The sequence below is a fragment of the Kwoniella dejecticola genome, chromosome 6 (genome assembly GCF_000512565.2).
Source record: "Kwoniella dejecticola CBS 10117 chromosome 6, complete sequence".
Lineage (NCBI taxonomy): Eukaryota > Fungi > Basidiomycota > Tremellomycetes > Tremellales > Cryptococcaceae > Kwoniella > Kwoniella dejecticola.
This window is the reverse complement of record NC_089306.1, coordinates 1,247,017-1,274,341: the sequence shown is the minus strand read 5'-3', so window position 1 is coordinate 1,274,341 and position 27,325 is coordinate 1,247,017. Positions and strand designations below refer to the sequence as shown.

The window sequence follows — 27,325 nt, the reverse complement described above, 5'->3', positions numbered from 1 at the left end:
GTCGTGCTCGTATTGGCCGTACGATAAAGCTCATTGCAGTTTTCGCCGTTTCATAAACATACTCGAGGGGTTTTCTTCGGTCTCTCATGTATTGTGGTTTTTCAGTCTTCCAGAATGGGTCGCTTTGGTCTATGCAGGGATATGGAGATAGATTACATGCAATGTCGTTGGCAATCAATACAATTCACGTAACTCCCAAATCCGACATGACCATCGATGGCAACGGGAAACCACCATTCCTCAGTGATGCCACTGCCTTGATCTCATCGTCCCCTCTGCTATGCAAAAGGCACGACCTATGACTCCCTCACACCGCCCGTTGATCGTTTCTTCTGGTACTTCAGTATCCAAGGATGAACCAATACCTCCGAAAGCGCCAGTCTATCTTCAGGATTATACCGTAGCAACTATCCCGATAGAAGTTCGTTAGCCTGGGAGTCGAGTCTTCAAAGACAATCACATCCTAAAGTGGATGGCAATGTTGACTCACCTTCTTGATCAGATCTCCAGCTTCAGGCGAAACACTACTCGGTATATGTAAATCGACGTTCCTTATCCTCTTATACGTCGCAGCATGCCCGGAATGGTCCTAAGCGTCTTTCATCAGTACGAATGTCGAACGAGGAACGACAAACGAAGAGATAGGTCATTATCATGATTTGGGATGCTCATGCTCACCTCGAAAGGTGGATTTCCAGATAAAAACTCATAACACAACACTCCTAAGGCCCATAGATCCACTGCAGCAGTATGTTCTTTGCCCTCAACCATCTCGGGCGGTAAATAGTCGAGGGTACCGCAGAGAGTATTCCGTCGATTTGATGGAGCGTGCTATCACCCCAAAACGGAATTAGCCTTTTGTGATTCTGATCGGGGTACAAGGTGAGGAACACGGCATGACTCACAACACTCCACCCAAAATCAGCGATTTTCAGTTCCCCCTTCAAGCCAATCAACAGATTCTCAGGTTTGATATCTCGGTGCATGACGTGTTTCTTGTGCAAATACGATAAGGCATCTGCCATTTGGGCGATGTACTACGAGCAAATAAGGAGACGGTGTCAGTCAGCTCAGCTCATGAAAACCTGAAATTTGGCTACAGCTTAGCTCACTCTACTACTCCTCTTTTCGTCAAATCTGCCCAACTTGCTCAACTGCTTGTACAATTCCCCCTTCATAGCGAATTCCAACACCAGGAAAATCCGCTTGGAATCGTGGAAATAGCCGTACAAGCGCAGGATATTTGGATGCCTATATCAAGCAGGGTTCAGTCAGTCTTAATGCTCCAATACGAAATCGTCAACAATGATTCTGAGATGTAAAGAAACAAGCGTACCGTAGATTCTGCTGAATCTCTATTTCCCGCCTCACTTGCTTCTCCACTTTACCTTGCACGATCTCCGCTTTGTGCAGACATTTCAAGGCTACGATGAAGTGTGGCGGGGCTTTCGTTCTCGCCAAATATACTCTCCCGAATTTACCTTTACCCAGAGGCCGACCAATCTGGAAAGCAGGCAAAGAAAGGGGTATTCCGGAGCTATACATGCGAAAAAAGCAAGTCAATTTCGGTGCAGGAACCTTGAAGGAGATGCGAACGCAGGTCGATAACTTACCTCCCACTGTCCAACTCTAATATCTTTGCAGACTCCCCAGTAACAACCTCTTTTCCCTCTACGTCAGCTTCTAATCCTCCATCGTATCTACCCAGATCTAACGCCTTGCTCTGACTTTGAGACGTATGATGGCTCCCCGCTACGGGGTGTTTGGATGCATTGGGATTCAGAGAGCTGGATAAGGCTCTGGAGGAAGTGGAATGCACGGGACCGTGTAATCCATGCGCGGTATGTTGTTTGAGTTTACCAGAGGGTGAAGCGGTAGTTGATTTGAGCTGGATGGGAACGTTTATACCTGCTAATTTCATCAATGGACCCCTTTGAGATTCGCCATACCCGTTTGCAGTCGAGGTAGAGCCGAGACCTGTGTTTGGTGGTCGGACAAGGCCTGGGTTCATATATTTCTTGAGGACGGGGGGTAGACGGTTTTGAGAAGATCCATTGGGGTTTGTTGATCGACCAACGGGAGAGGGAGATGCCGGGCCAGCACCGTGTAAGGATAGCCCGCTCATCATACTTGACAAAGGCTGCGACATCTTGTAGGACCTTGCAAGCTGATTGGACTGTCCGGATCTATGTCTTGATGCTGTGTGTTATTATAGTCGATCTTTCCAGGTAAGAAGTAATGTTGATCGATCTGCTTATTTATCTTTCTCTGTTTGCTTTCAGTTCCCGGTTCAGGAAAAGCAGCCGCGCTTCGAGATCAAACAAAACAAAACAAACATTTTCAGGCGCGTGCACTCCATATGAGGAAATGAGGAGATGACGCGTGCCTAAATTTGCCGTTTGTCCAGTCGTCATGATATCCGGCTCACGATGCTACAAGGATGCCGAAGCGAACGACTTTTTTCGACGTTATCAGCACAACCCATATCATCTTTTCAACATCGTGAACCGAAATCATACGACACAAGTCGTTGGTGTACAGACAGATACCTCTCAGTAGTAGCGTAAAAGCCAGGGTACCCAACATGTCACGGAGAGATGTCGGCAGAGTAGCGATGGATGGTGGGTCTTTCCTCGACGCATGAACATGAAATTAGGCTTTTCCAAGATATCATATGACTATATCATTAACGCTTCTATCTTGATCAGTTGCGTTTTTCGCCGCATCTCAAGTTGCTCTATATTATGCCTTACGATACGTTCTATCCTCCTTGGATGGAGGTCCATCAGGTTCGGCTTCTTCGAAGAGAGCTAAGGAGAAAGGCAAATTACTACTTTCTGAGACGGGGTTAAGCGAGAAACAACTATCAGAATTGGAATTGGACGAATACGAATCGACCATCGCCTCTGAGATAGTACCGCCCTCAAAGATAGATGTTACCTTCGACTCGATAGGTGGACTGGACGAGATCATAAATTCCTTGAAAGAGACAGTCATCTATCCCTTGACTTTCCCGGAATTGTTCGCGGCGGCTTCGGGAGGTGGGCTGTTGAGCGCCCCGAAGGGAGTACTGTTGTATGGGCATCCGGGATGCGGGAAGACTATGTTGGCGAAAGCTCTAGCGAAGGAAAGTGGGGCGACATTTATAAATCTCCCTTTGTCCAGTTTGTGAGTCAGCTACTATATTCATCATGACCCGCTGGACCATAGGTAGCTGATTGAGAGATGCTGAGACAGGACGAATAAGTGGTTTGGAGAATCGAATAAGCTGGTAGCGGGGTTGTTCTCCCTAGCAAGGAAGGTTCAGCCTAGTATAGTAAGTCATCTGATGAGACAAACCGCGATAAGTCAAGCTTCGGGGCTGACTTTGCTTGGTCGATTAGATATTCATCGACGAAATCGATTCTCTATTCCGAGAACGGTCAGCGGGAGATCATGAGGTCACGGCAATGATGAAAGCAGAATTTATGACGTGAGTAAGCGACTGTCGGGACATGAATAACTCCACAGCTGACTTGTTGTCAATCCAGCCTGTGGGACGGCTTGACATCTGGTAAAGACACCCGTATATTGGTTCTCGGAGCTACCAATAGGCCGAACGAGTAAGTCAGCATCTGTGAAACCACATGTTTGCCCTGCGGAGCGACAGTAACCTTCCAGCTGACATAATGTCTTCGCAGCATCGATCCGGCCATACTGCGTCGAATGCCTAAACGATTCCCCATCAGATTACCGAACTACGAACAACGTATAAAGATCTTAACATTGGTCAGTCCCCTCTCGCCTTTTCTTCTCCCTTTTTATGGTACTTTCGACTGACTCATGCGTTCACAGATGCTCGCCCACACCACCCTCGAAACACCTTTCATCCCTCAACTGGCATTGAAGACAGACGGATTATCAGGCTCAGACCTGAGAGAAACATGTAGGAACGCAGCGATGGTACCCGTACGAGAAGTCATGCGGGAGAAGGGTCGAGCAGGTAAAGAAGGATTGGAACAAGCTAGAAAAGAAGGCTTCAAGTTGCGTCCGTTGAGGATAGACGATTTCAATATACATGATTCCCATGCGTATGCTCATGTTGAGCCCAGTCGGAAAGGTCCGCCAGGGGGGTATGGTGATGCTTTAGACTAGATCGTACAGATCTGTACATGCATAGACTATACCTCTCATCACTGTTACTACCCTCGAGTAAAGATGGATGTGGTGCACAGACTCAGACAAGTAGCAGTAATCGTCAAAAGGTACCTTGTCGATCGTGTATTTCAGGGTTGTTTAAGCCATTCCGGCGCCTGACTTGCCTGACTTGTGTCCGAACAAAGTAAGAGTTAAAAACCAAAGACGCTTAAAAGAGGCACGGAAAGGTTACTTACTCGACTGCTCGTCCACTTTACTTTACGATTGAATCATACTTTGTAAACTCTTGAAGTGTACTTTATAGATTTCATCTTGTGCTTTGGACTTCGATTTACTTTCCTGCATCTGTAATTGGCAAGTGGTGCAAATGTGCACATAATAGAAGACAAGACTACACGACGAGACGAGACGACGCGAAATAACGGACATCCCGAATCTATTCTTGGCGATATCAAAAACCTCGTTCACATTGATTGCGGGTTGCGGCAGCTGCTTTGACCATCGACAACAAGCTCAAATCAAATACATGTCACCCTAGTCAGCGATCTCAATCGATTCAGCATCATGGACCGATCTCAACCATCTCCGCGGGTCCCCTACCGCTCAACATCCACACCACCTCGCACACCGCTATCTCTCCCTTCTGTTCCGGGTTACAGGGGTCCCGTCTCTCCTCCGCCAATTCCATGCTCCTCTTCATCTCAGCGCCAATATCCAGAATCACCAACCTCTGGCATATCGCTCAACTCCAGTTCCCACTCCCGGTCATCCAGGGACAATCATGGCAAATCATCGACCTCGTACTTCCATTTAAACCACCAACCTCCACCAGCTAAACGACGGATCGTACCTAGGTATTTCAGATCGCCTAAACGAGCATTGATCTACCTCCTGTTCCTCGGTACCCTGATATTAGGCGTTCGGACGATAGTCCATCATATCAGAAATACGGATAGACGTCTGCTCAATTCGCTCAAGAATGGGAAATTCTCATGGGACAGATCCCCCATCGCCGGAGCTGTTACGGGAGACGAGGAGGAAGAGTATGATGATGGGTTATGTAAATTCGTTTCTCCCGTAGAAGCTTATCATCGAGATTTGCATCGACTCCGATCGTTGTTCCCTCATTCTCACTCAGATACACACTCCAAATACCCCAACCAGCATCAGCATCAGCACCAGTATCACAATCACAATCATTCGCATAATCATGCTCATTACACCTACTCGCCAACCGGTCATCTACTTATCAATCGACTCGGGCAAAATGATACCGAAGGAGATGAGGGTAAGGGAAGAGAAGGCAGACCACATCCTATACCATTATTACTGAGTCTAGGCGAGAAACGATGGAAAGAATTACTGTCTAGACAAAGTACTACATTGGAAGAAGCTGTACGAGAATACATCAGACGGTACGGAAGGAAACCGCCTAAAGGGTTTGATAAATGGTGGGAGTTTGCGACGCTGCATAATTTGGTACTTCCAGATGAGTATGATAGAATCAATTTGGATTTGGCGCCGTTCTTTGCACTGCCGAAAAGCGAGATGAAGAGGAGGATGGAATTGGTCGAGAACATGGAGAAGACGTTTACGCTGATCATAGAGGATGGGGAGATTGAGATCGAGGTGAGGTGGCTCACAGGTCACGCTGAATGCGTGGCAATATCGCCTTCATCAGACATGAGGGCAGCTGAGAATAACTGACTAACTGACTGCTTGATACGATTGATCAGATACGCGATCCCGGAGGATTGAAATGGGGCGGAACCCTCCCTCGAGCGCACGAAACTTCAGCCTTGTTGAAAGGTTTTGCAAAATACCTACCTGATATGAAGGCTACTTTCTCCATCTTCGACCAACCGCAGATCTACCTCTCTTGGGCACGTAGAGGATCCTTAGTCGATCTAGGTCTACGAGGGGAAGTGACTTCACATTTGCAGGAGACAGATGATAGTGAGGTCAAGCTGAGCAGGAGCTGTGCACCGGGGACGAATTTCAGGAAGAACAAGGACTTCAGCGAGGGGAAATCTTTCATTTATGATAGTTTGGAAGCTGGAGATCCCTGTCAGAGTGAGTCCCGGATAACCCTCAGACGAAGTGGACAGTCATTCCATCATGCTTACAGCTGATCGATTTTCCTATTTGGATAGATCCGTATCTGATTCCTCTTCATGGACTTACGTTAGAGCCGCACGGACACGACTCGTTACCCAAGCCGCATACCCAATTACTACCATTATTCAGTCTAGCTAAGACTTCCATCAAGTAAGCTTAGGCATGGCTGAACGGTGCCTGTGTTTTCAGCTAATATGATCTTATGGCAGCTCCGATATACTTGTCACGCCAACCGACCAATTTGACTTTGCAATCGGTAAAGATCCGGTATGGGAGGATAAGGATAGTGATAAATTGGTTTGGGTGCGTGATCATGCAATGATTGCGCAGGCCCTACTTATGAAGAGGCGCTTCCCCTGATGACGGTGACGGTGTGCTGAAATTCTGATGCCCTTGCAGAGAGGAAGTTCAACAGGGATCTCCATGATGAACTCGTCTATACCATGGCGACAAGCCCATCGAATTCGTCTACATCACTTTGCAGCCAACTCTTCAACCGACTCAATGCCCTTCCTTGTCCCTGATGTCGGGCAACCTTCTCGGCCGCGCCCCGACGTCGTAGACGCGGAAGAAGAAACTGGTCAGCTGGGAGATAATAAGCAATATCACGCTTCGTCTTATCTCAGTACAGGGATTCAACGTAATACCAATGATCCGTTGACGTTCGCCGAAGACGAGTACCCGACCGATCAGGCGATGGACTTTTACTATGATATCAAGTTATCTGGTGGGCCGATCCAATGTGATACGGAGGACGGCACTTGCGATGATATGCAGTGAGTCTCCTTTATCTCGTTCTACAACCTGACGAATATTCGTAAGATGTTGATGGGGAGGGATCGATTACAATCACAAAGACAAGAGATACAGTGGGCCGGACATCAGAGTGCGGACGAGCTGAATCGACATAAGTACCTCTTGGATATCGACGGCAATGGATGGAGGTGAGTCCGAGATTCCGAGATTCCAAGCCCTGAGCTCTGAGTTCTGAGCGGTCGTGTGATTAGATATTGGCCTGGCAAGTAGGTCATCATTGGAGCTGACGTGATTGAACTCGTGTGATCTCATAGTGGTCGCTTCAGAAGATTGATGAGCACCAACTCGATGGTCATCAAGATGACCATGTTCACCGAATGGTTCCAACCGCATCTGATACCGTGAGTCGATGAGTTACTGGCAAGTCGAAGCATAGACTGAGTACGTTGTCTTGATTCTGCTGTAGGTGGTTCATGTATGTACCTGCCAAGCTGGATTTCTCGGATCTCACAGATATAATGGCGTTGTAAGTTTTGTTCCCGTATGATATCGATTTCGATTTTCAATTCGGTTCATAATGACTGACAATTGATCGATACCCCTTGATAGTTTCCGAGGTACACCGAAACATCCTGAACTAGGCTTCGATGAAACAGCAGCTGCCTTGGCTCGTAACGGGGTAAGTCTACTTCGCTTCATCGCTATTGTCTTCCGTTCGGTGTTCGCCTTTCACCAAAGCGTGAAGTACAGGCTGGACTGATGATTATGGTGTATACTAGCAATGCTTCGTCCAACGAATGTTCAGGATGGAAGATTTACAAGCTTACATGATGAGGCTTTTCCTCGAATACGCTGTGAGTGTTTTCGAATCCTGAGGACCTCGTCACCGCTTACCTGGCGTCAATGATCCTCCACACGTCGCGAGATCGGATTTGAATCGAGGGATGACATAAGCTTACTATTTCCATTTGCTTCTTCTCCTCATTTGGGTCGAATTGGTAGCGTATCGCAGCGGACGAAGGTGTAGATATGGATTTCTCAATGGACGATATCGTCACTGATCAGACCGACGAATGGGCCGAAACTGAGTCCGAATCTGCCGATATGATTGGATCAGAGGTTGTCGCTCAAAATTCTGATGGATCAGAAACTCAAGAAGGCGGTCCTGACGATGGGATGAATTTTGTGTCTCTGGGCGATGAATCGCTGCAAGTAGACTCGGCGGCGGATCAGGACCAAGAGGCAACCGGGGCTCAGGAAAGTGATAGTCTGACTTGGGACGACGAGACGATACAGCAAGATCCGGTTCTTGGCCATGGTGTTGAATCAGGAGGAGAAGAAGGGGAAGGGGAAGGGCAAGCAGGGTTCTGGTAGATACGTGGAAATGTAGAGACACGTAGAATTGTAGATCCACACAACGATTGGACCTCGCATATTTGGTAGTCGGTATTTGGTAGTCGGTAGTCGGTAGTACACTTTGCATGGTCGATGTAAAACACACTCGCACTTTAGCATTGAATTTCAGGTCTGTTGACTTTGACTTTGATCGAGGTCAATCTGACGATCCGCTGTAATGTTTTTCACCTGAGCGCTGACAGTTCTTACGAAGTGAGCCCTTTCGTATGTACGAGTATAACTTGACTAGACTAGTAAGATCAGATAACACGTCGGAGAAGGATGAGTGAGATATAGATAGAAATGCATCCGGATCTAGAAGGACGAAAGAATGAGTGTACGAAAGCATAATCCGTTTGATCAACTTCGTACCCGTATCCAACGACCAAACCAGGTCCGGGTGACTATGCTATGCTCCGAGAAAATAGCTACAACATCTTACTTGTCTCTGATCTGGATGACCGTATCAGACGTCACAAGCTAATCGACTAACACCCTGAAATGTCTCAGCCAAGTCAACCTATGGCGCCGATATTTGCTGAGCGATATTTCGGGTAGCGTCCCCTCCCAAATTATCAGGTATAGCGTATCGCTTATCTGCTTCAGAGAGGAGGGCACCGCCGAAGAGCGTTTGGCCGTTCTTGGCGTGGAAAGCAGCTAGTCGAGCTTCGACCTCGGGTCCTGTAAAGGGGTCAGTTGGCGATCATAATCAGCATTTTGATTGATTTCTTTGACTCTCACTTAGACGACAGATCGATTCACGAGGAGAGAAAGGAGAGTGGAGGAAATCGTTGTTGGTATGGTAAGGGGAAAGTATAGGACAACATGATGGGGTGTGAAAAGCAATGACACATTCAAACTCACGGAAATGCCTCATCAAACCCTGGATAGGCCATGCAGCCGCATCACCCAATGCACAGATCGTGTGACCCTCGACTTGTTTGGTCAATTCGAGCAACATGTCGATCTCTCTTTCTTGGGCTCGACCCTCAACCATTCGGTCCATCATGTTCATCATCCAGGTCGTACCTTCTCTGCACGGGGTGCATTGGCCACAGGACTCGTGTTTGTAGAACTTGGAGAATCGGGCGATCGCACTGATCATGTCGGTAGTTTGGTCCATAACGATCACTGCACCGGTACCGAGGGATGTTTGAGCGTCTTTGAGGGAATCGTAGTCCATCCTATCAGACAGCCGTTTTTTATCAGCATTGGCCACGATGTCGCCCAATTGCAATCAAACAATCCCCTCTATTCGGTTCTCGCTTGGATCTACTTCCTTAGCATTTGGTAAAGCAAAGTGAAGCACACTCACAAGACTTTTTCACAATCCGATCTGGGAATCACAGGCACCGAACAACCTCCGGGGATGATACCCTTCAAGTTCTGCCATCCACCTCTGATACCTCCACAGTGCTTCTCTAACAGCTCTTGAAGCGGGATAGACATCTCCTCTTCGATGACACACGGGTTATTCACGTGTCCTGAGACACAGTACACTTTGGTTCCTGAATTTCGTTCTCTTCCGAACCCTGCAAACCATGATCCCCCTCTTCTAGCGATCGTGGGAGCGACGGCGACGGTCTCGACGTTGGCGACTGTGGTAGGGCATCCGAAGAGACCGACATCGGCAGGGAAAGGTGGCTTCAATCGAGGTTTACCTTGTTTACCCTCGATAGACTCGATCAAGGCCGTCTCTTCACCGCAGATATAAGCACCGGCACCCCGGTGGAGATAGACGTCGAAATCGTAGCCTGAGTTACAGGCGTTCTTCCCTATCAGACCGGCTTTGTAGGCCTCGTCGATTGCTTGTTGGACGTGGGATGCTTCTTGGTAGAATTCTCCTCGGATGTAAATGTATGCTGGGAAGGGTTAAATCCCGATGTCAGCAAGCTAGAAGATCGATAGCGGATGAGAAAGTGTTTGAACCCGGGTGACTCACCGGCATTGGCATTCATAGCTCTTCCAGCGACTAGACAACCTTCGACCAATTTATGAGGATCACCTCGCATGATCTCTCGATCTTTACATGTTCCAGGTTCACCCTCATCGGCGTTGACTACAAGGTATCGGGGTCTGAGTGATGTAGGATCGGTCAGCAGACGAGTCAAATCATTAGGCTAGGGCGATTCTCGAACTCACCTTGGATCTTTCTCCCATCCAGGTTTGTTCACTAAGCGAATGATCAGGTCAGCAGAGAAACTTCGATGTCATGACAGGTTTTTACGAAATCGTGCATGATCCCCAACCCCAATCATGAACATTTGGGCATTGGTGTAGATCGATGATCGGTGATAGTGATCAATTCAATTGGGCATTGAAAACACTCACTGAAACTCCACTTCAAACCAGAAGGGAACCCAGCCCCACCTCGCCCTCTCAATCCAGAATCTTTTATCGTCTGAATAATCCAGCTGTCACCTTTATGAATGATCTCCTTGGTCTTATGCCAATCACCTCTCGCTTGAGCCCCCTTCAGTCCGTGGTCATGCTTGCAGTACAAGTTGGTGAAGATCCGATCTTGGTCTTTGAGACCACCGTAATGTCGTACAGGCGGATCAGAGACTGTTGCGAGTGATCGGACTGATCCAGCTGATATGCCGATTTGTCGAGAGGAGGAAGTAGATGCTTTGGGAAGGGATCGTATTATTGCGCGTGAACGTATCATGATGCTTGAGCCTTATGCTGTGTCGTTGCTGCGTCTGAGCTTTGCCTTTTATGATTATAAGTTAACAACGATCAAAGTTGATTTTTGTGGATGGTGGATGGTGGATCGGCTAGATGAAGTGAGATCGATGCCTGGCTCACAGCGTATGATGGATTATGTTAATCCTCGTTGGCTGGGTATAACACCGTACATAGGATTGGAGGATGTAGGATTGCACGTGGCGGTATTAACGAGACAGCTGGATGTGGCACTGATGGGTTGTCCGAGAGCGAGTGGAATTGGATAGTGGAGTGGAGGTTGACCAGCGAGATTGTAGGAGGTGCCCTTCTTTTGTGTATATATAGAGGTAACACAAGTACTTAATACTATACACCAGCACGAGCATACTACGAAGGAGCCTTCTTCACAACAGTGACGGACAGGTACGTTGAAGATCAGCCGCTATGTCATCGCCCAATATCAACATACTGCTCAATCCGATACCCGAGGTCCGAGCTGCTTTATCCTCCAACGCATTCGGTATCTCCTCTTCGCGCATCATAGAAGAGACATCTTTCCCCATCACAGCGGAGGATGTTGAGAGTGTCAAGCGAGAGTCCAGCTCGAGTGGAGTGACTAGTACGAGAGTAGTTGGGCGGATGCAAATTAGATTGTTGAGTGAAGAAGGGACGATAGGTGTTAAATTAGATAGAAGTGGATGGACGGTGAGTCTGCCTTGGACTTGTCCTGAATACGACTTCGGGCTTTCAGTCCGCACCGCATATTCTTCGCTAGCTCGAAGAAGTCAGAGATTCGCTCTACAATTACTACTGCTGCCATTTCTCAACCAGTCTCCAACGGTCTATGAGAATTGGTGGTTAGATTCAGTGATATAGTGGATGCTAATATCGGGTATCTCATGCCACAGCTAGAAAGTGCGGATGAATCATCGTCGATGCGCGCAAAGATAGATACCACGTATGAGAGTCTGGAGACCCTCTTGATCGATATAAGTCCGGCTTATGTGAAAGCTATGAATGATGAGATTTGGAAACGGTTCGGAATAGAGAAGGGCGATAGTGGAGATCATGTAGAAGACGTTGCTGCTCAGACGGGGCATACTCAAGAAACGGATATATGACAGCAGGCCTGCCCGCCTTTCTTCGAAAACGCATCAACATTGTTGTACGCATCATGTGACTTGGAAATCATTCCCAGTACCTGGACCTATATGTAGAAAATTAGAGAGGGAGCACAAGTATTGTTGTTGTACTCATAGCTATATATACTGGTCAGACACGGATGCAGATCACAGCTGCACCGCTCAACCAATCCAAAGCACCGCTCAACCAGATAAAAGCCAATCACGCCAGCCGAAAGTAGAGTGGTGCATCGACAGCTCATCTATTTACAAGAACAAAGATAGTTGACATTTGGTACTTCGTCCGCCTACTCGGTCTTGGGTCTGCTAAGTACCTTGTGGGAGGTTTCTCGGAAGACGTATTGTTTGTTTCCTGGTTGACCTTCGGCAGGAGGGGGAGTAGTGACGGTGTCGATTTGGGCTATGTGATTCGCATCATACGTCAGTTTGGGCTTCTCGTCCATTAAGATGGGAGTCCGACAGTAGCCGGAATGGCTTCATACTGAGGTGATAGCGATCATTGACAGACGAGAAGAGTGGGTGCGAATGAGTATGACAGACACTCACCCTCTACGTAAAGCAGGGAACCAGCTTGTAGCCTTTCAACGGCAGCAGCGGCGTTCTCTCTGAAGTTGAAGACGGTGAACCAAGAGGAGTCCCTGATGGGGTCTATGATTTGAAGTCACACCCTTGCATCAGCTTACGTTGTGGATGGATACCAGCGTGACAATAGAAGCTGAACGGTGAGAATAGTTGAGACTTACAACCTTGATCATCAAGAACGGGTTCTGGTTCGCAAACAAAAGCACGTCAATAATGGGGTCAGATACCAAGCTGTCAGCAGACTCAAAGATTTGACTCACTACCCTCGGCATCTCTCTTAGCGGGCTTAGTAACGGCAAGAGAGTATCTGGATCAACAACTCATATCAGCTGCTGATGCTAGAAGGTCAGGTGCATCCAAAGCAGCTGGCATCGCTACTTGACTTACCTGTAATAATCTTGTCCGGAAGCGGTGATCCCTTTCTCAGGGGCAGCACCGAGTCTTCCGACAAGTTGAGCTTTCGAAACGAACGATCGAGTCTGTTGAGTAGGAGCTCGGAGAGACTGCAAGCGAACCGTTTCAGCGTCGCTAGTCATGAGGAGAAAGTCAAGGAGAGAAGGACGCGTCATATGAGTGGAGAAGATTGATTGAACTCACTTTGAGGACGGTAGGTCGGAACATTGTGCTTGTTGTTGATCTAAAGGCTGTTTGTGTGTGTAGTGCGGTGTGTGATAGAAGAGCTAGAAATGAAGATGGGGAAATGATTCTTTTGTTGTTCACAACCTATTATATATATATATGAGTGTGAGGAATGTCGAATGTCAAGATGTCATTCACCACTCACTCATGTTCCCAATTCCGGCGCGTTCAAAGGCGGGAGGTCCGTGCGTCCATTGTTATTTACTCTAAGTGGGTGGCAATTTAGTTATTTAGTAAATTAGTTATTATTCGTCGTACATCGTACCTGACCCCTGCATGGTTCGCACATGGGAAGCCTCGGGTGCGGCGGCGACGAGCGCCCTGCTTGTGGAACGGAATGTGGGGGTGTTTGTGGGGTAAGTCAACGCGACGAAGAGAGAGAAAGAGAGACAAGAGATAAAAACAAAGGACAGGGTGATATTCATGTACTCGCAAATCCACTCTCGAGGTATCTGATAACTTCGATCTCATCAAGAGCGCAAAGCCCGTCGACTATGTGCGATTATTGATCTCGAACGTCCTGTAACACATCGTTATAACCTTCATTTGATAACATCGCGAATGAACAGATAAGATCACCATGTCCAAATCACCCGAACCTCACACAGGTCCTTCACGACCTTCGCCCACGCCCGATCTCACGTCATCAGAAGAACATAAGCCTTCTGCAGATGCTAAGGAAACAAATAGGCCTCCTTCCAAGTCACCGTCTCCAGACAAAAATCGGACTGTGCGGCAGGATACTGCTTCTTCGGATCCGTTGGCGTTTAGCTCTTCGCCTGAAAGACCGAAACGCGGCAAGATAGTCAATTACAATGAAAACAAAAATGAAAGCGAAGATGAAGAAGACGTCTCCAGCCAGCAGGTGGATCGCGATGCGATTGAGCCGACGAAGGCATCATCTTTCAATGAGAATAGAGCGATGACAAGTCCGCTAGCCAATGGACTCCGCAGATCACCTAGAAGATCGGTAGCTCCACTCTCGAGGACATCGCAAGGCAGTCGCGAACCCAGCAAACCGCCATCGTCCAGGTCGAGGGTCAATGCCAATGGTGATGCCTTCAGGGGAAGACCAGATACAACAAGGCAACAGTCACTTCTTCCATCGACAAGATCACCTTCGAACGGGAATTTCAAGACTGCATCGGGGGAAGCTTCGATAAAAGCCTTTTCCACCAAGATCAACGGTAACAATCCTTCAGCCTCGCGCGAAAGCAGCAAATCTCGATTCTGCAATGCAGATGAACCCATCGAAATTGACTCCGTCTCCGAACCAGAGTCAGCATCAGGTTCATCTTCGGCCTTACCGGGACCAAGAAGAAACAAGATAGACAGCAGGAGAAGTGGGGGAGGAAGAGCTGCTGTAGTTGAGATTCCCTTGATGCCGCTCGAGGAAGTCTATACATACGCCCATCTTCGAAGAGACACTGCAAATCCGAACCGAAGCAGTAGGCGAGAATTACCCGGTATATACAGAGTCAGGTCTTTCACCTCTAGTATAGCCTCAGCCTCTTCGAGCGAAAACAGAGCGAATAAGAGAAGACGAGGTTCATCTCCCTCGTATGGAACCAACGATGACGACGAAGGAGAACTGAGCGAAGGGGATACCGAAAGTGATGTGGACAGCAGCAGTGATGATGTAGCCTTGCGACGAAGTGGTAGAGAAGGAGTCAGGCGTAGAAGAGATAAGCACGAAGATGAGGAGGAGATAGCGTACAGGACTAGGGCGAAAAGACCTGTTGTAAGTGGAAGAAAAGGCAAAAAACATTTTGCTTCGTTCTCTAGCAATCCCCTGCCGATCCTCTGAGCGCACGGCTGCGACGCCGATCCAGGGAGAAATCGCCGGCCAGAGGACACGCGGACTCTGCAAAGCCCTTTCAAAACGCTCGGATCCTTTGTTTCGTGTGTTTGAGTTGGGATACCGATCTCAAAGGATCTAAGATTCTCGTCGTGAAGTCCACCTTCACCTTCGTATTTCATCATGATTTTCATTGGAGCACTGCCTTTCTTCATCCGCTTCTCACTTATTATTCAATCAAGCGTTTCATTTAAGCGTATGCGGTTAAGCTGACAACCGATTTGATGCGTTTAGCGAGACTTATCGAACAGCAACTCATCAGGATCCGAACCCGAATCGGACTCCGAATTCGATTCGTCGATCTCTCAACGGCGCACAGAGAAAGGTAAATCCAGAATGGTACTGCCTGCGAAACGGAAAGAGCGAGCCCTGTCAAGTGAGGAAGAAATCATGGTGATCTCCGAATCGTCGGATCCGCTCGAAGGTATATCGTCGGACGAATCCGATTACGCCAAACCCACAAAGAACAAGAAGAAGCAAAAGGCCAAACCGAATGGCAGGAATGCGAGAATCAGAATCACGGAAGATCAATTGTACACTCATCGACCTGTAAGCTAGCTCGTCCCCGGTCGCTCGTCGCCTTCGTTCCAATGTAGCTGATAGAAAGAATCATCGTTCGCTCAGTTCTGCGAAAAATGTTCGAGAGGACCTGCCGATGACATTTCGTTCCGATCGCGCAATCGAAAGAAGAGAAAGACTAAGAAAGATGCTGATGTGCTTACGGATGATGAGCTTGCTGAGACGCTTGGAGGATGGCTTGAGGTGAGACCATAATCATCGTCCTGCTTGAAGTATTGCATGCGGAAGCGTGATAAAAGCTGACAGTCCTTCTTCGAAGTGCGAGAAATGTGTAGTCTCCTCTCATTGGGTTAGTGCCAATGTCAACATCAGTATGACCGATCTCCATACGAAGCCGGAGGCTGATAACCTTTCATGATTTAGGGATGCATCGCCGCGCCAATTCAGAAAGAAATCATCACCGAGCTGCGTCAGCGTGAAGGCAGTCCGCCACCAGGACAAAGGCTCAGACGATCAATCGCCATCGATGAATCGGCCAGCTTTGTCTGTGCGAAATGTTCGCTCGATCCAGCTTGTTTCGTCTGCCATCAAGATCATTCGAATGCATCGACGGCTCATCCGGGACACGACCCGAACGAGCTGCAGGATGACGATATCAGCAAGGAGCCTAAGAAGGACGTCAAGATGGATGTCGACGACGTGCCTCCAGTTCTTGAATCCGAAACTGGACAGAAGGCGCCGATCACCATAGAGGAAGAGGATCAAGACGCGATCCCGAAGTTCAGATGTATCAGGTGCAAACAAGGTGTACATTACCAGCACTGTAAGTTTCCCTTTCTACTCCGGCCATCTTGCTTTGCTTCGACGCCGGGCTGACAGAAGATAACAGTGACTGTTCCTCGATCACTTGGAGAAGATCCCACGTTACCTGAAATAGCGTATCATTATAAGAATAGAACCTCGGAAGGCGAGGCTTGGCTCTGCCATCAATGCAGAGAATGGATATGGACCGTTGATATCGTGAGTCACCTTTAGTCCTACTCACGCACGAGAGTGACTAAGCCATATGTTGCAGGTCATTGCATGGAGACCATCTCCAGCCAATGCGGTCGAGCCAGAACTTGATGTTGACGAGAAGGCTCACTGGAAAGACCCTTTGGCGAGAGAATATCTCGTCAAATGGACAGGAAGAGGCTTCAGACATGTACGTACCACTCAGGCAAACTGGGTTGCATAAAACCAAGTTGATGATTGAATTGGCACAGGCAACATGGGTCCCGCATCCATGGATTCAAATGCTATCTCCTCAAAAGCTGCGAAACTTCCTCGAGAAAGGCCCCAATCTCGATTTGATCACGGATGAAACTCTCGCTGCTAAGGGAGACGAGATGGCTCAACCCACCATCGCCAATCTCACTGCTGCAGACAATCAAGCATCCGGCAGGAAGGGTCACGGGGCTGAGCATGGAACAGATAAGAAGGAATGGAACTGGCTCGGACCGGGTCCTGATGTGGATGCCGAGAAAAGTTTACCAATTGAGTGGAGTGTAAATATATATTTCATGCCGACTTCTGCGATGGGATTATCAAGAGAAGCCATATGCTGATGGCATGGAAACCCCCGATAGACCATCGACAGGGTGCTTGATATAATGCTCCTGCCGCCTCGGATGAGCGCGCCGTCGGGCAAAAAGAGGGGAAAGAGGGTTCTGTCGCCTTCGCCTTCTGTTTCGGTATCTATAAAGGGATCACCATCGCCCGAGGAAGCGGAGCAGAATGCGATCAGTCCAGCAGATCAGATGAGGGCGGATCACGGCCTGAGAGACGGTCAAGAACCTCCAGGAAACATGCAAGTGGAGATTGAAGAATGGGAACGATTGAGTAAGCGATCCTTAGAAGAGGAGGATGTCGAGGAGGTAGCAGGACTGGTCACTTGGTGCTTTGTAAGTTCTTGTTCATCACCTTCGCGAAGATTTTTTCCTTCACGGTGGAAGACCTCACTGAATGATGTCAAGTAGGTCAAATGGGACGACCTGCAATACGATCAATGTGAGCTGTTTAACTTATGATGGTTGCGAGAGTTCCATACACAACTAACCTCAAACACAACATAGCTACATGGGACACACCGCCGCCAACCGACTCATCTCTCTACCCAGCCTTCAAGCATGCTCTGAAGCGATACTTGCGAGCTAGACGAGTTGATATCCCTGTCTTGACCGCTAGACAGTGCAGACTTCGAGACGAAGGTGCTGAGCAGGCTTATGTCCCGCCTGCTCAGCAGCCGGATTGTATTGTTGGCGGAGTGAGCTTACCCTCTTATTCCCTTGACTTTGTTGACGCCGATTACAATGGGCTGATGGGGCATGTCATGACTATAGACTCTTATGCCGTTCCAGATGGAAGGCTTCCAATGGCTGCTTTATAAGCATTTCAGAAGGGAGAGCTGTATACTGGCGGACGATATGGGATTAGGCAAGACGTGAGTCCATTCGCGCATACCTTAACCATTTTAACTGTCCGAGGAATGACTAGATTATATTGATCACTCGTGCGACAGGATCCAAATCGCGTCGGTACTAGGATATTTGGGATCCAATCAGTACAAGATATACCCTTGCTTAGTGGTTGTGCCCAACTCGTAAGCAAAATCTTCAAGTGGAGTCTCGTGATTATAGCTGAGGGGAGGGTGTGTAGGACAATCACCAACTGGGTCAGAGAGTTCGAGAAATGGGTACCGCATATGCGAGTGGTAAGTCAGCTTACTCTTGACGCCGTACGTGAATCGTGAGCTGATATTTGCGCAGGTCCCATACTATGGTGAAGCCGCGTGTAAGCTGTCTTCAATAGTTTTGCTTTGTGGTCAAATACCGTCGCTCACACGTATGAATAGCTCGCAAAGTCATCAGCCGATATGAACTGTATCACAAAGGTCAACAAGGTCTCGCTGAGGGGCTGAAAGCGTACGTCTTTTCATTCTCATAATACAGCTCCGCGGTGTGAGCGCTATTGCGTTTCGGATGCATAACAGCTGATAGCGAGGCATTCTAGGCATGTGGTACTGACGACGTACGATATGATAACGGGGCACGAGTTCAACAGGGTTTTCGGCAAAATACCTAGATGGGAAGTCCTGTGCATTGACGAGGGTCAAAGGCGTGAGTGCAACGCTACTTGACACCATTTGCCAGTGAAGAAGAAGTGGACGCTGACAGTTGCTATGTTGATTGGCAGTCAAATCCGACGATAGCTTGATTTTCAGGAAACTCAGAACGCTAAATAGTGTCCATCGAATCCTCTTGACTGGTACACCGCTGAACAATAATCTGAGAGAATTATTCAATCTGCTCAATTTCTTAGATCCAAGCACGTTCAAGTGAGTCTCACATTGGCATATGCCCATCGTTCCCGTGGAGATGAATCCCTCTGACCTTCCACACAAGACAAGGCAAGCGGGCAATATTGCTGATCACCGTTTCCTGCTATTTTCGCGGTCTCGTAGAGAGCTTGAAGATCTGGAAAAGCGATTCGAGAATTTGAACGAGACCCTGATCACCGAGTTACACGAGATGATCAAGCCGTATATCCTCAGACGCATCAAAGCGGACGTACTGAAATTACCTCCAAAGGTGAGTCGGATTGGATGGAATCATTTGCCCCACAGTCACATGATGAGGGTGTCTGGGAAGGTGATGACACCAGACAAAGATGAGGAGAACTTCTACTGTTTTGCAGGACGATTGTGAGAAGTTCACTCTAGCTTACGGTGGTTCCTTCTCGCCATTTGATAGATCGAAATCATCGTGCCGATCTCACTCACACCACTTCAGAAGCAAGTGTACAAGGGTATATTCGAAAAGAACTCGGACTTGATCCAAGCGATCTTGAGAGCAAGGAAGAAGAAGCTCAAAAACGCGAATTGAGCGGATGGATCAGTATCAATATCAATAGCATTTCGGAACGTGAACAATGTGTGTATGTAACCTTCATCACATGATATCATGTATCTACATCACTCATCATTATGCATTTCGTATGTAATGGTCATAGTATATAGTATAACATGAATTTGGAGAGTATGTACAAGCACGGAGGCTTTATGAGCTGGGCACATCGAGTGCTAGCTAGTAAGTATATATATGATAGTGCGATTCCATCCTGAATGATGGTCATCGAGACGATAGGATAGGTTATGCAAATCAAGAAAAATCCCTTTCCTACTGTCATTTTCATTTCCGTTTCGTGTTCGTGATCTATTACTCGGCTTCCTTTTTTCTTGTTGTGTGTATAGTCGGTCATTAGCGCCGAGCATTCCTATATTCCTCCATCCGACTGATCATCCTCTCCTCCGCAGCTTCTCTGAGGGTATTCAGATTCTTCAAGAGCGATTTCACACCGTGATAATCCAGATTCTCAATAAGTTGCTTAGACTTCGCTGCATCATCTAAGAGTCTCATGAGCTGCGCCTGTTCCGTCGTTCGTTTCGCAGGTGATGCAGTACTAGGGTCTGCGGCGGGCAGACCGGAAGAACGTGGGAGTGAGAGTGAGAGTGAGCCATCTGGATTCGAAGAGGAAGAAGATTTTGATCGAGTTCTTGCCCTTTTGGATCTCATCGACGGGGAAGAAGGTTCTCTAGACAGCGCAGGTCTGGATTGAATTCGAATAGGAAGAGAGGGTTGGATGGACAAGTCGCCTTCAGCATCATCGAATCGTCCACTTATACTCTCGCTCCACGCTTGAGACTGTGACTGTGGCAGTGAGTGTGACTGAGAAGCTCTAATTTGAATTTCGGCTTCTTCCTCCCTCTTCCTTCGTCGTGCGCTCTCAGGAGATAAGAGCAGTTCGTCTTCGTCGTCCTCGATAACAATCGATGTCTGAGCTGACACACCAGATTGCGGAGCATCGGACGGTCGACGGTCAGCTGACGTTTGAGGACTGACTTTGGCTTTTCGGCGTTTCGATCGTCTTGGCTCTGCATCTTCGGCTTGGTCTGGGATCGATTCTTTCATAACTTCCAACTGATCGTTGTCGAGGGATACAGAATCGATCTCAGCGGCTTTTCGTTTTCCTTTGCTCCTGGACTTGGACGAAGAGACAGAATCTATTGTTTCATGGTGGACAGTGTCGGGCAATACGTTGGCTTTGACTTCAGTCTCCTCGACTTGCGCGCGTAGGATTTGTTGCTGGTGATCAAGCGGCTCGGCATTGAGAATCGAGACTGATTTGCTGGAAGAATTTTTCTTCCTTCCACCTCGTCGACCTTTGCTTTTTCCACTCTTGCCGTTGTCCTGCTTAGCTCGACCGGATTGAGCGGTACGTGTCGCGTCGGAGGGTACCTCATCAGGGAGCGGCGACGATTCGGCTTGCTTTTCGAGTGGTTCAGGCTGAGTAGCAGCAGGTGGATCTGAAGTGCTGGGCGAAAAGAATGGGAATGATGGCACTCTAGATAGCCAGCCTTTGAACAAGGAAGAGCGGGAAGGTGCATCGACCGGAGGAATCTCAACCACTGGAACCGATCGAGTACTCCTTTGACGGGTATGAACTTCTTCTCCATTGTCCTCGGTATCCGTCTCAACTTCCTCAGCGAGATCAACATTGTCTTCGGCCGGAGTGACGATTTCTTCCTCTATCGCTTCCTGCTCGACCTCTTCGAGCTCGGCAGATTTGGCATCGGCGGGGTCGTTTTCGGGGGCGTCCTGAACCGATTCTACTGCTTCTTCTGGCTCTGAAGCAGAAGGTACTGGTAACCCTCTTCGTCGATAGAAATCGGGAGAAGGAGCTACGATAATACAGCTACCTCCTTCGTCCCCTGAGTCTTGCTCAAATGGGACCGACAAGTCAGGCAAAGAATGACTATTTGCTGGAACTTCGACAGCGCCCCTTTCAGAACCATATATGGGTAGAGCTGTTTTCAAGTGTTTGTCAGCCGATGCGCCATTGATCAGGACAAGGCAGTCAGCTTACATTGGACATCCAAACTTTCTTCCGTCTGAGCAGTTGCTAAACTCCTCTTCTTGCCTTTGGTCCTTCTGCCGCCTCGCTTCTTCGGCTTGATGTTGACGGTCTTGGTCATAGCCGCAGGTCCGAAGACATCTTCTATGCTTTCCTGTTTCTCGTCCGGCACCTGGAGTAATGGTGACGGTGACGGCGGCGGAATTTCATCCCTCGTCGCGTCAACTAGGACATCTTCGGTTGCGGCGTTGATAAGTACTTCATCTGTAGTCGTGTCGATGAGAATATCATCCCTAGTAGCATCGACCAGGATATCCCCGTCATCCGAGCGTTGTGCTTGCTGTTCACGCTGGTATTGGTCTCCACCATCCTCTTCGTCTACAGGCTGTAGCGTCTGCTCGAAGGATTGAGACACATCTCCATCGTACGATGGGTGAAACTCCTCCATTTCGACATCCTCGTTGCACTCTTCCGCCTGTGCTAATAACGGCGGGAAAGTGAGTTGTACATGAGGGAATCTCTGCAAACTTTCTTCTTGGGACAATTGACTATCGCCCTCAAGGCCAGGACATATGATCATGCCAGGCACAGCGCTTAAAAGGTCTCGAAGGAAGTCGGCGACGTCTTCGGAGTAGGTCAGGGGAGTGCGAGATTCGGCAAAAGTCTTGCTCCAGAAAGATTGGAAAGCTTTCGGTACGGCAGATGAGGTAGCTCTTGATATTCGTGGGATATACAACTCTGCCAGCTCATTGAGTGTGGTTGAGCTCAAGGGCAGATCTGGCGATGGGATTGACTTTGACAATGTCTCAAGTAACGACACGTATAGATTGTCGAGCTGCAATGGAAGTCAGCTTCGGTTTGCCTTCTCTGCCCAAAAGACGACAAAGCTTACCTTATGATTACCCTCCTCATCTACGATACCTTCTTTATCCTCTAGCCAGATTGTCAAGCCGCCCATCAAAGGCTGTAGCACCTTTCCGACAAAGTGTTCCGGGATTTCGCTGAGAACGGTCGCGACATTTTCCAATAAGTCAAAGGCTGCGGGTGAATACTCGGTCTTGGTGATCGTTTCTTGAGTTCCACTTGTCGTCTCGTTGGAGGGATAAGCTTCAATCAAAGCAGAGTTGATGAAGGCAAGGAAGTCAGTCGGGACGAAGTCGGCATCAGAGATAACCCATTCCGAATTTTGGCTGTGGCCGTCGGCATCATTTAACGGGAAAGACATGTGGGAGATAGCAGATGCGAGGCAGGATAAAGTGATGGTGGTTGATCTAGTCTTATCATTCTGCGTTTCACCAGTAAAATCGTCTAAACGTCCAGCCAAAGCTTCTAAAACACCGCAATTTGATCCAAACCTTTTAGCCCTGAAGCGTAAGACGGTCACTTCGAGGAGGTTTTGCCAGATTTTCAAGTCGGCTGAGTCGGCTTTTTGGTGCCAGTATGATGTGATGGATCTTCCTCTGAACGGTCCAGAAAGGAGGGATACAAGCAGGGCACCCGTATGATTGGTTGAGGAGGTGCTCGAGACGGGTTGTAGATCAATGATTTCTGTCCATTTGACAGCTGAAAAAGTAGACGTCAGCTAAATAGTCGAGACAACAATCATTAGAGCATTTCCTCACCCAATAACCTCCATATATCAAGCTGTACCTCCTCGCGATCCTCAAAGAGGAATGGCATAGCATTCGTTATATCGCCTAGCAATTTACCAGCATACCCAGGGACACAAGCAACATCCAAAAACCTCGATACCAAGCTCTTCAAATTCTCTTGGAGAGGAGGCTGTAGGGTTATTGAGGACAACTTGATCCTTAGAAGCTGACCCAGCAGTGCCCCACATACGGTGGGATTGGAGTTCGCGTCAGCCCCAAAGGCATTGCTAAATACCGATGTGGGAGCTTGAGGATGATCGGTGATCGTCGAGTCGCTATGGAGCCTGATTGAACCCATTAAGTCTTCTCCCAGAACCTCGAGCGTTGTGTTGAAAAGATGATCGAAAAGACCGATCCTCAATTCGTCTTCGTCCAGGATACATCTCCCTCTTTCTCCAATCCTAGTGAACGGAACATATGTTTTGGGATCCCTGTTCAAGATGGCAGTCAAATGCTGCGTGACGGTCTGAAGGCCGACAAGGAATAGAGGCGTGGGAGGCGCATTGGCGAGTTTGGCAGATTTGAGGGCCAAGATCAGTTTCCTCCATATGTTGGAAAGGATAACCGGAAGGACCGGAACATCGTTGGCGGTATTGACCCATTCTAAGTCATCGGAAGTATTGTTTATCCCATGAATCGAAGTCAATGCCTCGTCGAAAAGAATTAACAGCCGGCCTAACCTCTTCGCAGCCCAGAATTGTCCCCATGAGGGGATATCTGAGGGGCTCAATTCATCTTCTTGTATATCTAGAAGCAGTTCCGAGAAATCAGGTTCTCGATCGCTGGCGAACATCTCTCCACTCATATATCGAGAAACTAGTAGTTTATCTAGATCCCAATTAGAAGTCTCTGTACTAGACAAAGGAGGGGCGGTAATGGCGTCTAGTATTTGCCAAGAATGAATCGTGAGTTTATCGACACCGCATATATTGAAGAATGATCGCAACATCGGATTGACTACTTTCTCCCAGGCGGCATCGAGTCGGGGTAGTCTGACTTCTTCTGCTGCGGCCGAGGGGGCCATATCCGTGTCGGGGTTGATGCCGTCCGAAGAGGGGATGCCGGTGATCTGGCTCAATTCCTTGGCAGGTTGGTCTTCATGATATAACGCCATACCTGTATACGCATACACAACGGCCGTAGCTTGGTATCCACATGTGGTCACCCATCCAAGCTTCTTGCTCTTCTCGGACCTTTGCCATATGTAATGGCTTTCTACTCCAGGTTTGGCGGTCGTCAAGGCTCGTGCGTAAGAGGCTTTGTCCGTCGCTTTTTCTAAAGCGAGATCGACCGGGAACTGGATTTTGGCTGTTCGCTGTTCGATCGTTTGTTGGGATGAGGCAGCGAACGGCTTGAACGATCTGATAAGTTTTCCGTCTTCGGAGACCGAGGATGCAGAACCAGCAGACAAATATGCGTGCATAGCATGGTTCCACGCGACTCTCGCTAAGTGTGGTCGGACAACATTGGTGGAAGGTTGCAAGGATCGCTATGGCCATGTCCGTCAGCTTGGTCAATTCCTGATGGGTATGGTAAACCTCAAGTCCGTCCAGTCAACACTCACGTCCATTATATGATCGAACCCATTCGCCAATCCAGAAGAAGCATAAGCCGAACCCATGAGGGTGACAATTACACTCCACGCAGCACAAGCCCAATGCACGTCCGTCATCGACCCAACAGTATCCTTGAAGATCTGTTCAAGTGAGTGCCATTCCAATTTTTTCTCGCCGTCTTTACCGTATATGGGAGAGTTCTTGCCCGGGACTTTTAGAGCAGCTTTGAGGTGCGATATCACGAAGTATTCCGATTTCAGTGATAGGGCCTTGACCCGTCCGTAGGTTTCTCGTAACGAGGAGTTAGCTGGATCAGCTGTCAGATCATCCTCAGCTGTTGCGAGTATGGCAAATTTGGCCCGAGCGAAAGCGGAGACCGCAGATCCAGCCTTATACCTCATGACGTTGTTTCCGCTAGCCATTGCTCTCAAGCACGGTTCCAACAAGTCTGTGTAATGCGGGAAAAGTAAAGAAGGGTAATTGGAGACCAGATTGGTGACAGCGCTGAAACCCTCCTTCTTGACCGCGCTAGGCCCTTCCTTGCCAGAGTTGTTGATACCGCCCATTGCGCCCAAAGTGTCATTCATGGCTCCTTCGACGGCTCTAACGATCTTGTCTTTGACCGGTTGCACGCAGGCTGACGAGAGGTTCATTTGCGACAAAATGACGATCGACAGGTAGTATGTTCGTTTAGGGTTCGGAGTGGGTAATTTGGGCGTTCGAGGGATCATCATGACTTGCTCCAATAAGGAGGTGAGATCGGCATCACTGAAGCATGCGAATAAGTGCGGGGTATGGAAGATGAACGCCAAGAGACGTAGAACGGCGGCTCCTACGCCGGAAGCTTCTCGTCGATATCGCACCTCAGCTTCCGTGTAACCTTGGCGAGCAGCTTTGGTGGGCGAAGACGACTTTCCAGGTGTGGGGGATGGTGTGAGGCGACCTCGTTGTATGGCAGGCGGTGTGTCTCGAAGTGGCATCAATTGTCGGAAAGGGGACATATCACTATCACTCGACCCGATGTCGGTAGCAGGTAATTTCCCTAACAAGCGTTGAAGATCACGTTGGATCGCTCGGACCATGGCTGGCGCCTCGTCACGTAAAGGTTGAGTTGAAATCCGTATGTCATCCAGCTGAGATGGGGAAAGAGGGTCGCTCAAATTCACGTCTGTCGGTATGCGATTCCGCAACCTCAATGTCAAGGTACTATACGCTTCTTCCAGCGTTAACAGGTCTTCCGCTCCATCCAGTATGATATTGATTAAAGAAGCCGTCGACAAAGCTCCATCCTCTTCGAGGGTTTCCTCTTCTTCTTCAGAGCTTTCTCCGCCAATCATCGCTTCGTCATCACCATCCTTCCCATCGGTAGGTATACCGGTAGATCCATTGCTATCATCCGAACTAGGGATTTGATCCGACACTTTACCCTTGCCTCTCCTACTCCCATTGTTACCGTCCGCAGCAGCATTCCTCATCATAGCTAATTGGAACGAATCTCTAGCTAGAAGCCTAGGTCTTTTCCCGCTGACAATAAGCCTAGCAGCCTCTTTGTTATTGAGCGTGCCTTCTTCTACTGTCGACGCTAAGCGTATTTGTTGGGCTAAACGAAATCTCAGGATGCTTCGAACAAGCAGAGGCGTGTCTGATAGTACACCCGCTTGTTGAGAATTTGAACGGGACGGTGAATCGTTAGGGGTGATTGGGTCTGAGTATGATCGTATCGATGCAGGAGGTTTTGGGGTCGAGTGTAATGCGGGTGACGAGAGAATCAGATCATCGGAATGAAAGTATTTGGTGTCATTTCGCGGCGAGAAGATCACTCCTCTCTTGTTCAGAGCGGCTGCATCAGATCAAAAATGAATCAGCAGGGATCATGTCGCTCAGCAGAATGGAGTGAAGTTGTGAAGGCCATGATGAGTCGACTTACGGATAGTCTTACTAGGCCCGAGCGGTGATATGCCCTGCTTGACAGGATTAGAAGATGTTGCTACCAAAGCATCATTCTCATCGGCATCCAGCACCGACGAACTTGATCCTATATGTGTATCGACATCTGTATCGAAGGAGACATGGGATCGAGGCGATGAGAGGATAGACATCTGCGCCTATCAGAGGGGAAAGAATGGTAGAAGGGGTCTTGTTCAAGGTGGTCTTGATAGTTCGTTGATTGACTGATCGATGGGATTTTACAGTGTTACCCAAGTATGCTACAATGTCGACAGGCAGAGAGCAAGCGATGAGACTACTTCAGCGGAGACGATCTGAAATACGATGGTTGTATAGTATATGATCGTATGCAGTATGATCGTAGATGAGAACAGATGAGCAAAGTGTCAAGTAATGTTCATGATG

General features: G+C 48.4%; 9 protein-coding genes across 9 annotated transcripts; 5 read left to right on the top strand and 4 right to left on the bottom strand.

The window, feature by feature from the left end:
• Positions 1 to 296: 296 nt before the first annotated feature.
• I303_105330 (uncharacterized protein) lies at positions 297 to 2,149 on the bottom strand (the record flags this gene model as incomplete). The annotated part of the gene is made up of 7 exons (XM_018408516.1): positions 297 to 407; positions 491 to 589; positions 679 to 831; positions 906 to 1,037; positions 1,113 to 1,251; positions 1,337 to 1,537; positions 1,614 to 2,149. 7 exons carry the CDS (start codon positions 2,147 to 2,149, stop codon positions 297 to 299), a joined length of 1,371 nt encoding a protein of 456 aa, XP_018262207.1.
• A 435-nt stretch (positions 2,150 to 2,584) lies between these two features.
• I303_105329 (uncharacterized protein) lies at positions 2,585 to 4,134 on the top strand (the record flags this gene model as incomplete). Its single annotated transcript, XM_018408517.1, has 7 exons — positions 2,585 to 2,621; positions 2,709 to 3,168; positions 3,238 to 3,316; positions 3,384 to 3,472; positions 3,531 to 3,602; positions 3,681 to 3,768; positions 3,835 to 4,134. The coding sequence occupies 7 exons, from the start codon at positions 2,585 to 2,587 to the stop codon at positions 4,132 to 4,134; spliced, it is 1,125 nt and encodes a 374-aa protein (XP_018262208.1).
• Positions 4,135 to 4,701: 567 nt separating this feature from the next.
• On the top strand, positions 4,702 to 8,385 carry I303_105328 (uncharacterized protein; the record flags this gene model as incomplete). The annotated part of the gene is made up of 11 exons (XM_065969137.1): positions 4,702 to 5,766; positions 5,874 to 6,210; positions 6,291 to 6,405; positions 6,465 to 6,558; positions 6,655 to 7,031; positions 7,113 to 7,199; positions 7,326 to 7,412; positions 7,478 to 7,537; positions 7,621 to 7,690; positions 7,791 to 7,865; positions 8,014 to 8,385. 11 exons carry the CDS (start codon positions 4,702 to 4,704, stop codon positions 8,383 to 8,385), a joined length of 2,739 nt encoding a protein of 912 aa, XP_065825209.1.
• Positions 8,386 to 8,926: 541 nt separating this feature from the next.
• On the bottom strand, positions 8,927 to 11,074 carry I303_105327 (NADH dehydrogenase [ubiquinone] flavoprotein 1, mitochondrial; the record flags this gene model as incomplete). The annotated part of the gene is made up of 6 exons (XM_018408519.1): positions 8,927 to 9,087; positions 9,271 to 9,590; positions 9,722 to 10,268; positions 10,349 to 10,482; positions 10,549 to 10,579; positions 10,738 to 11,074. 6 exons carry the CDS (start codon positions 11,072 to 11,074, stop codon positions 8,927 to 8,929), a joined length of 1,530 nt encoding a protein of 509 aa, XP_018262210.1.
• Positions 11,075 to 11,517: 443 nt separating this feature from the next.
• On the top strand, positions 11,518 to 12,194 carry I303_105326 (uncharacterized protein; the record flags this gene model as incomplete). The annotated part of the gene is made up of 2 exons (XM_018408520.1): positions 11,518 to 11,778; positions 11,982 to 12,194. The coding sequence occupies 2 exons, from the start codon at positions 11,518 to 11,520 to the stop codon at positions 12,192 to 12,194; spliced, it is 474 nt and encodes a 157-aa protein (XP_018262211.1).
• A 308-nt stretch (positions 12,195 to 12,502) lies between these two features.
• On the bottom strand, positions 12,503 to 13,418 carry I303_105325 (uncharacterized protein; the record flags this gene model as incomplete). Its single annotated transcript, XM_018408521.1, has 6 exons — positions 12,503 to 12,615; positions 12,762 to 12,863; positions 12,959 to 12,982; positions 13,058 to 13,104; positions 13,185 to 13,300; positions 13,395 to 13,418. 6 exons carry the CDS (start codon positions 13,416 to 13,418, stop codon positions 12,503 to 12,505), a joined length of 426 nt encoding a protein of 141 aa, XP_018262212.1.
• Positions 13,419 to 14,016: 598 nt separating this feature from the next.
• I303_105324 (uncharacterized protein) lies at positions 14,017 to 15,243 on the top strand (the record flags this gene model as incomplete). The annotated part of the gene is made up of 1 exon (XM_018408522.1): positions 14,017 to 15,243. One exon carries the CDS (start codon positions 14,017 to 14,019, stop codon positions 15,241 to 15,243), a length of 1,227 nt encoding a protein of 408 aa, XP_018262213.1.
• Positions 15,244 to 15,630: 387 nt separating this feature from the next.
• On the top strand, positions 15,631 to 19,736 carry I303_105323 (uncharacterized protein; the record flags this gene model as incomplete). Its single annotated transcript, XM_018408523.1, has 19 exons — positions 15,631 to 15,843; positions 15,919 to 16,056; positions 16,133 to 16,162; positions 16,237 to 16,636; positions 16,703 to 16,833; positions 16,889 to 17,017; positions 17,079 to 17,360; positions 17,442 to 17,756; positions 17,832 to 17,862; positions 17,928 to 18,118; positions 18,195 to 18,295; positions 18,374 to 18,454; positions 18,511 to 18,565; positions 18,621 to 18,645; positions 18,707 to 18,776; positions 18,865 to 18,971; positions 19,048 to 19,189; positions 19,316 to 19,442; positions 19,605 to 19,736. The coding sequence occupies 19 exons, from the start codon at positions 15,631 to 15,633 to the stop codon at positions 19,734 to 19,736; spliced, it is 2,700 nt and encodes an 899-aa protein (XP_018262214.1).
• A 375-nt stretch (positions 19,737 to 20,111) lies between these two features.
• I303_105322 (uncharacterized protein) lies at positions 20,112 to 27,072 on the bottom strand (the record flags this gene model as incomplete). Its single annotated transcript, XM_018408524.1, has 6 exons — positions 20,112 to 21,718; positions 21,778 to 22,600; positions 22,658 to 23,328; positions 23,388 to 24,906; positions 24,982 to 26,813; positions 26,901 to 27,072. The coding sequence occupies 6 exons, from the start codon at positions 27,070 to 27,072 to the stop codon at positions 20,112 to 20,114; spliced, it is 6,624 nt and encodes a 2,207-aa protein (XP_018262215.1).
• Between the last annotated feature and the right edge of the window lie 253 nt (positions 27,073 to 27,325).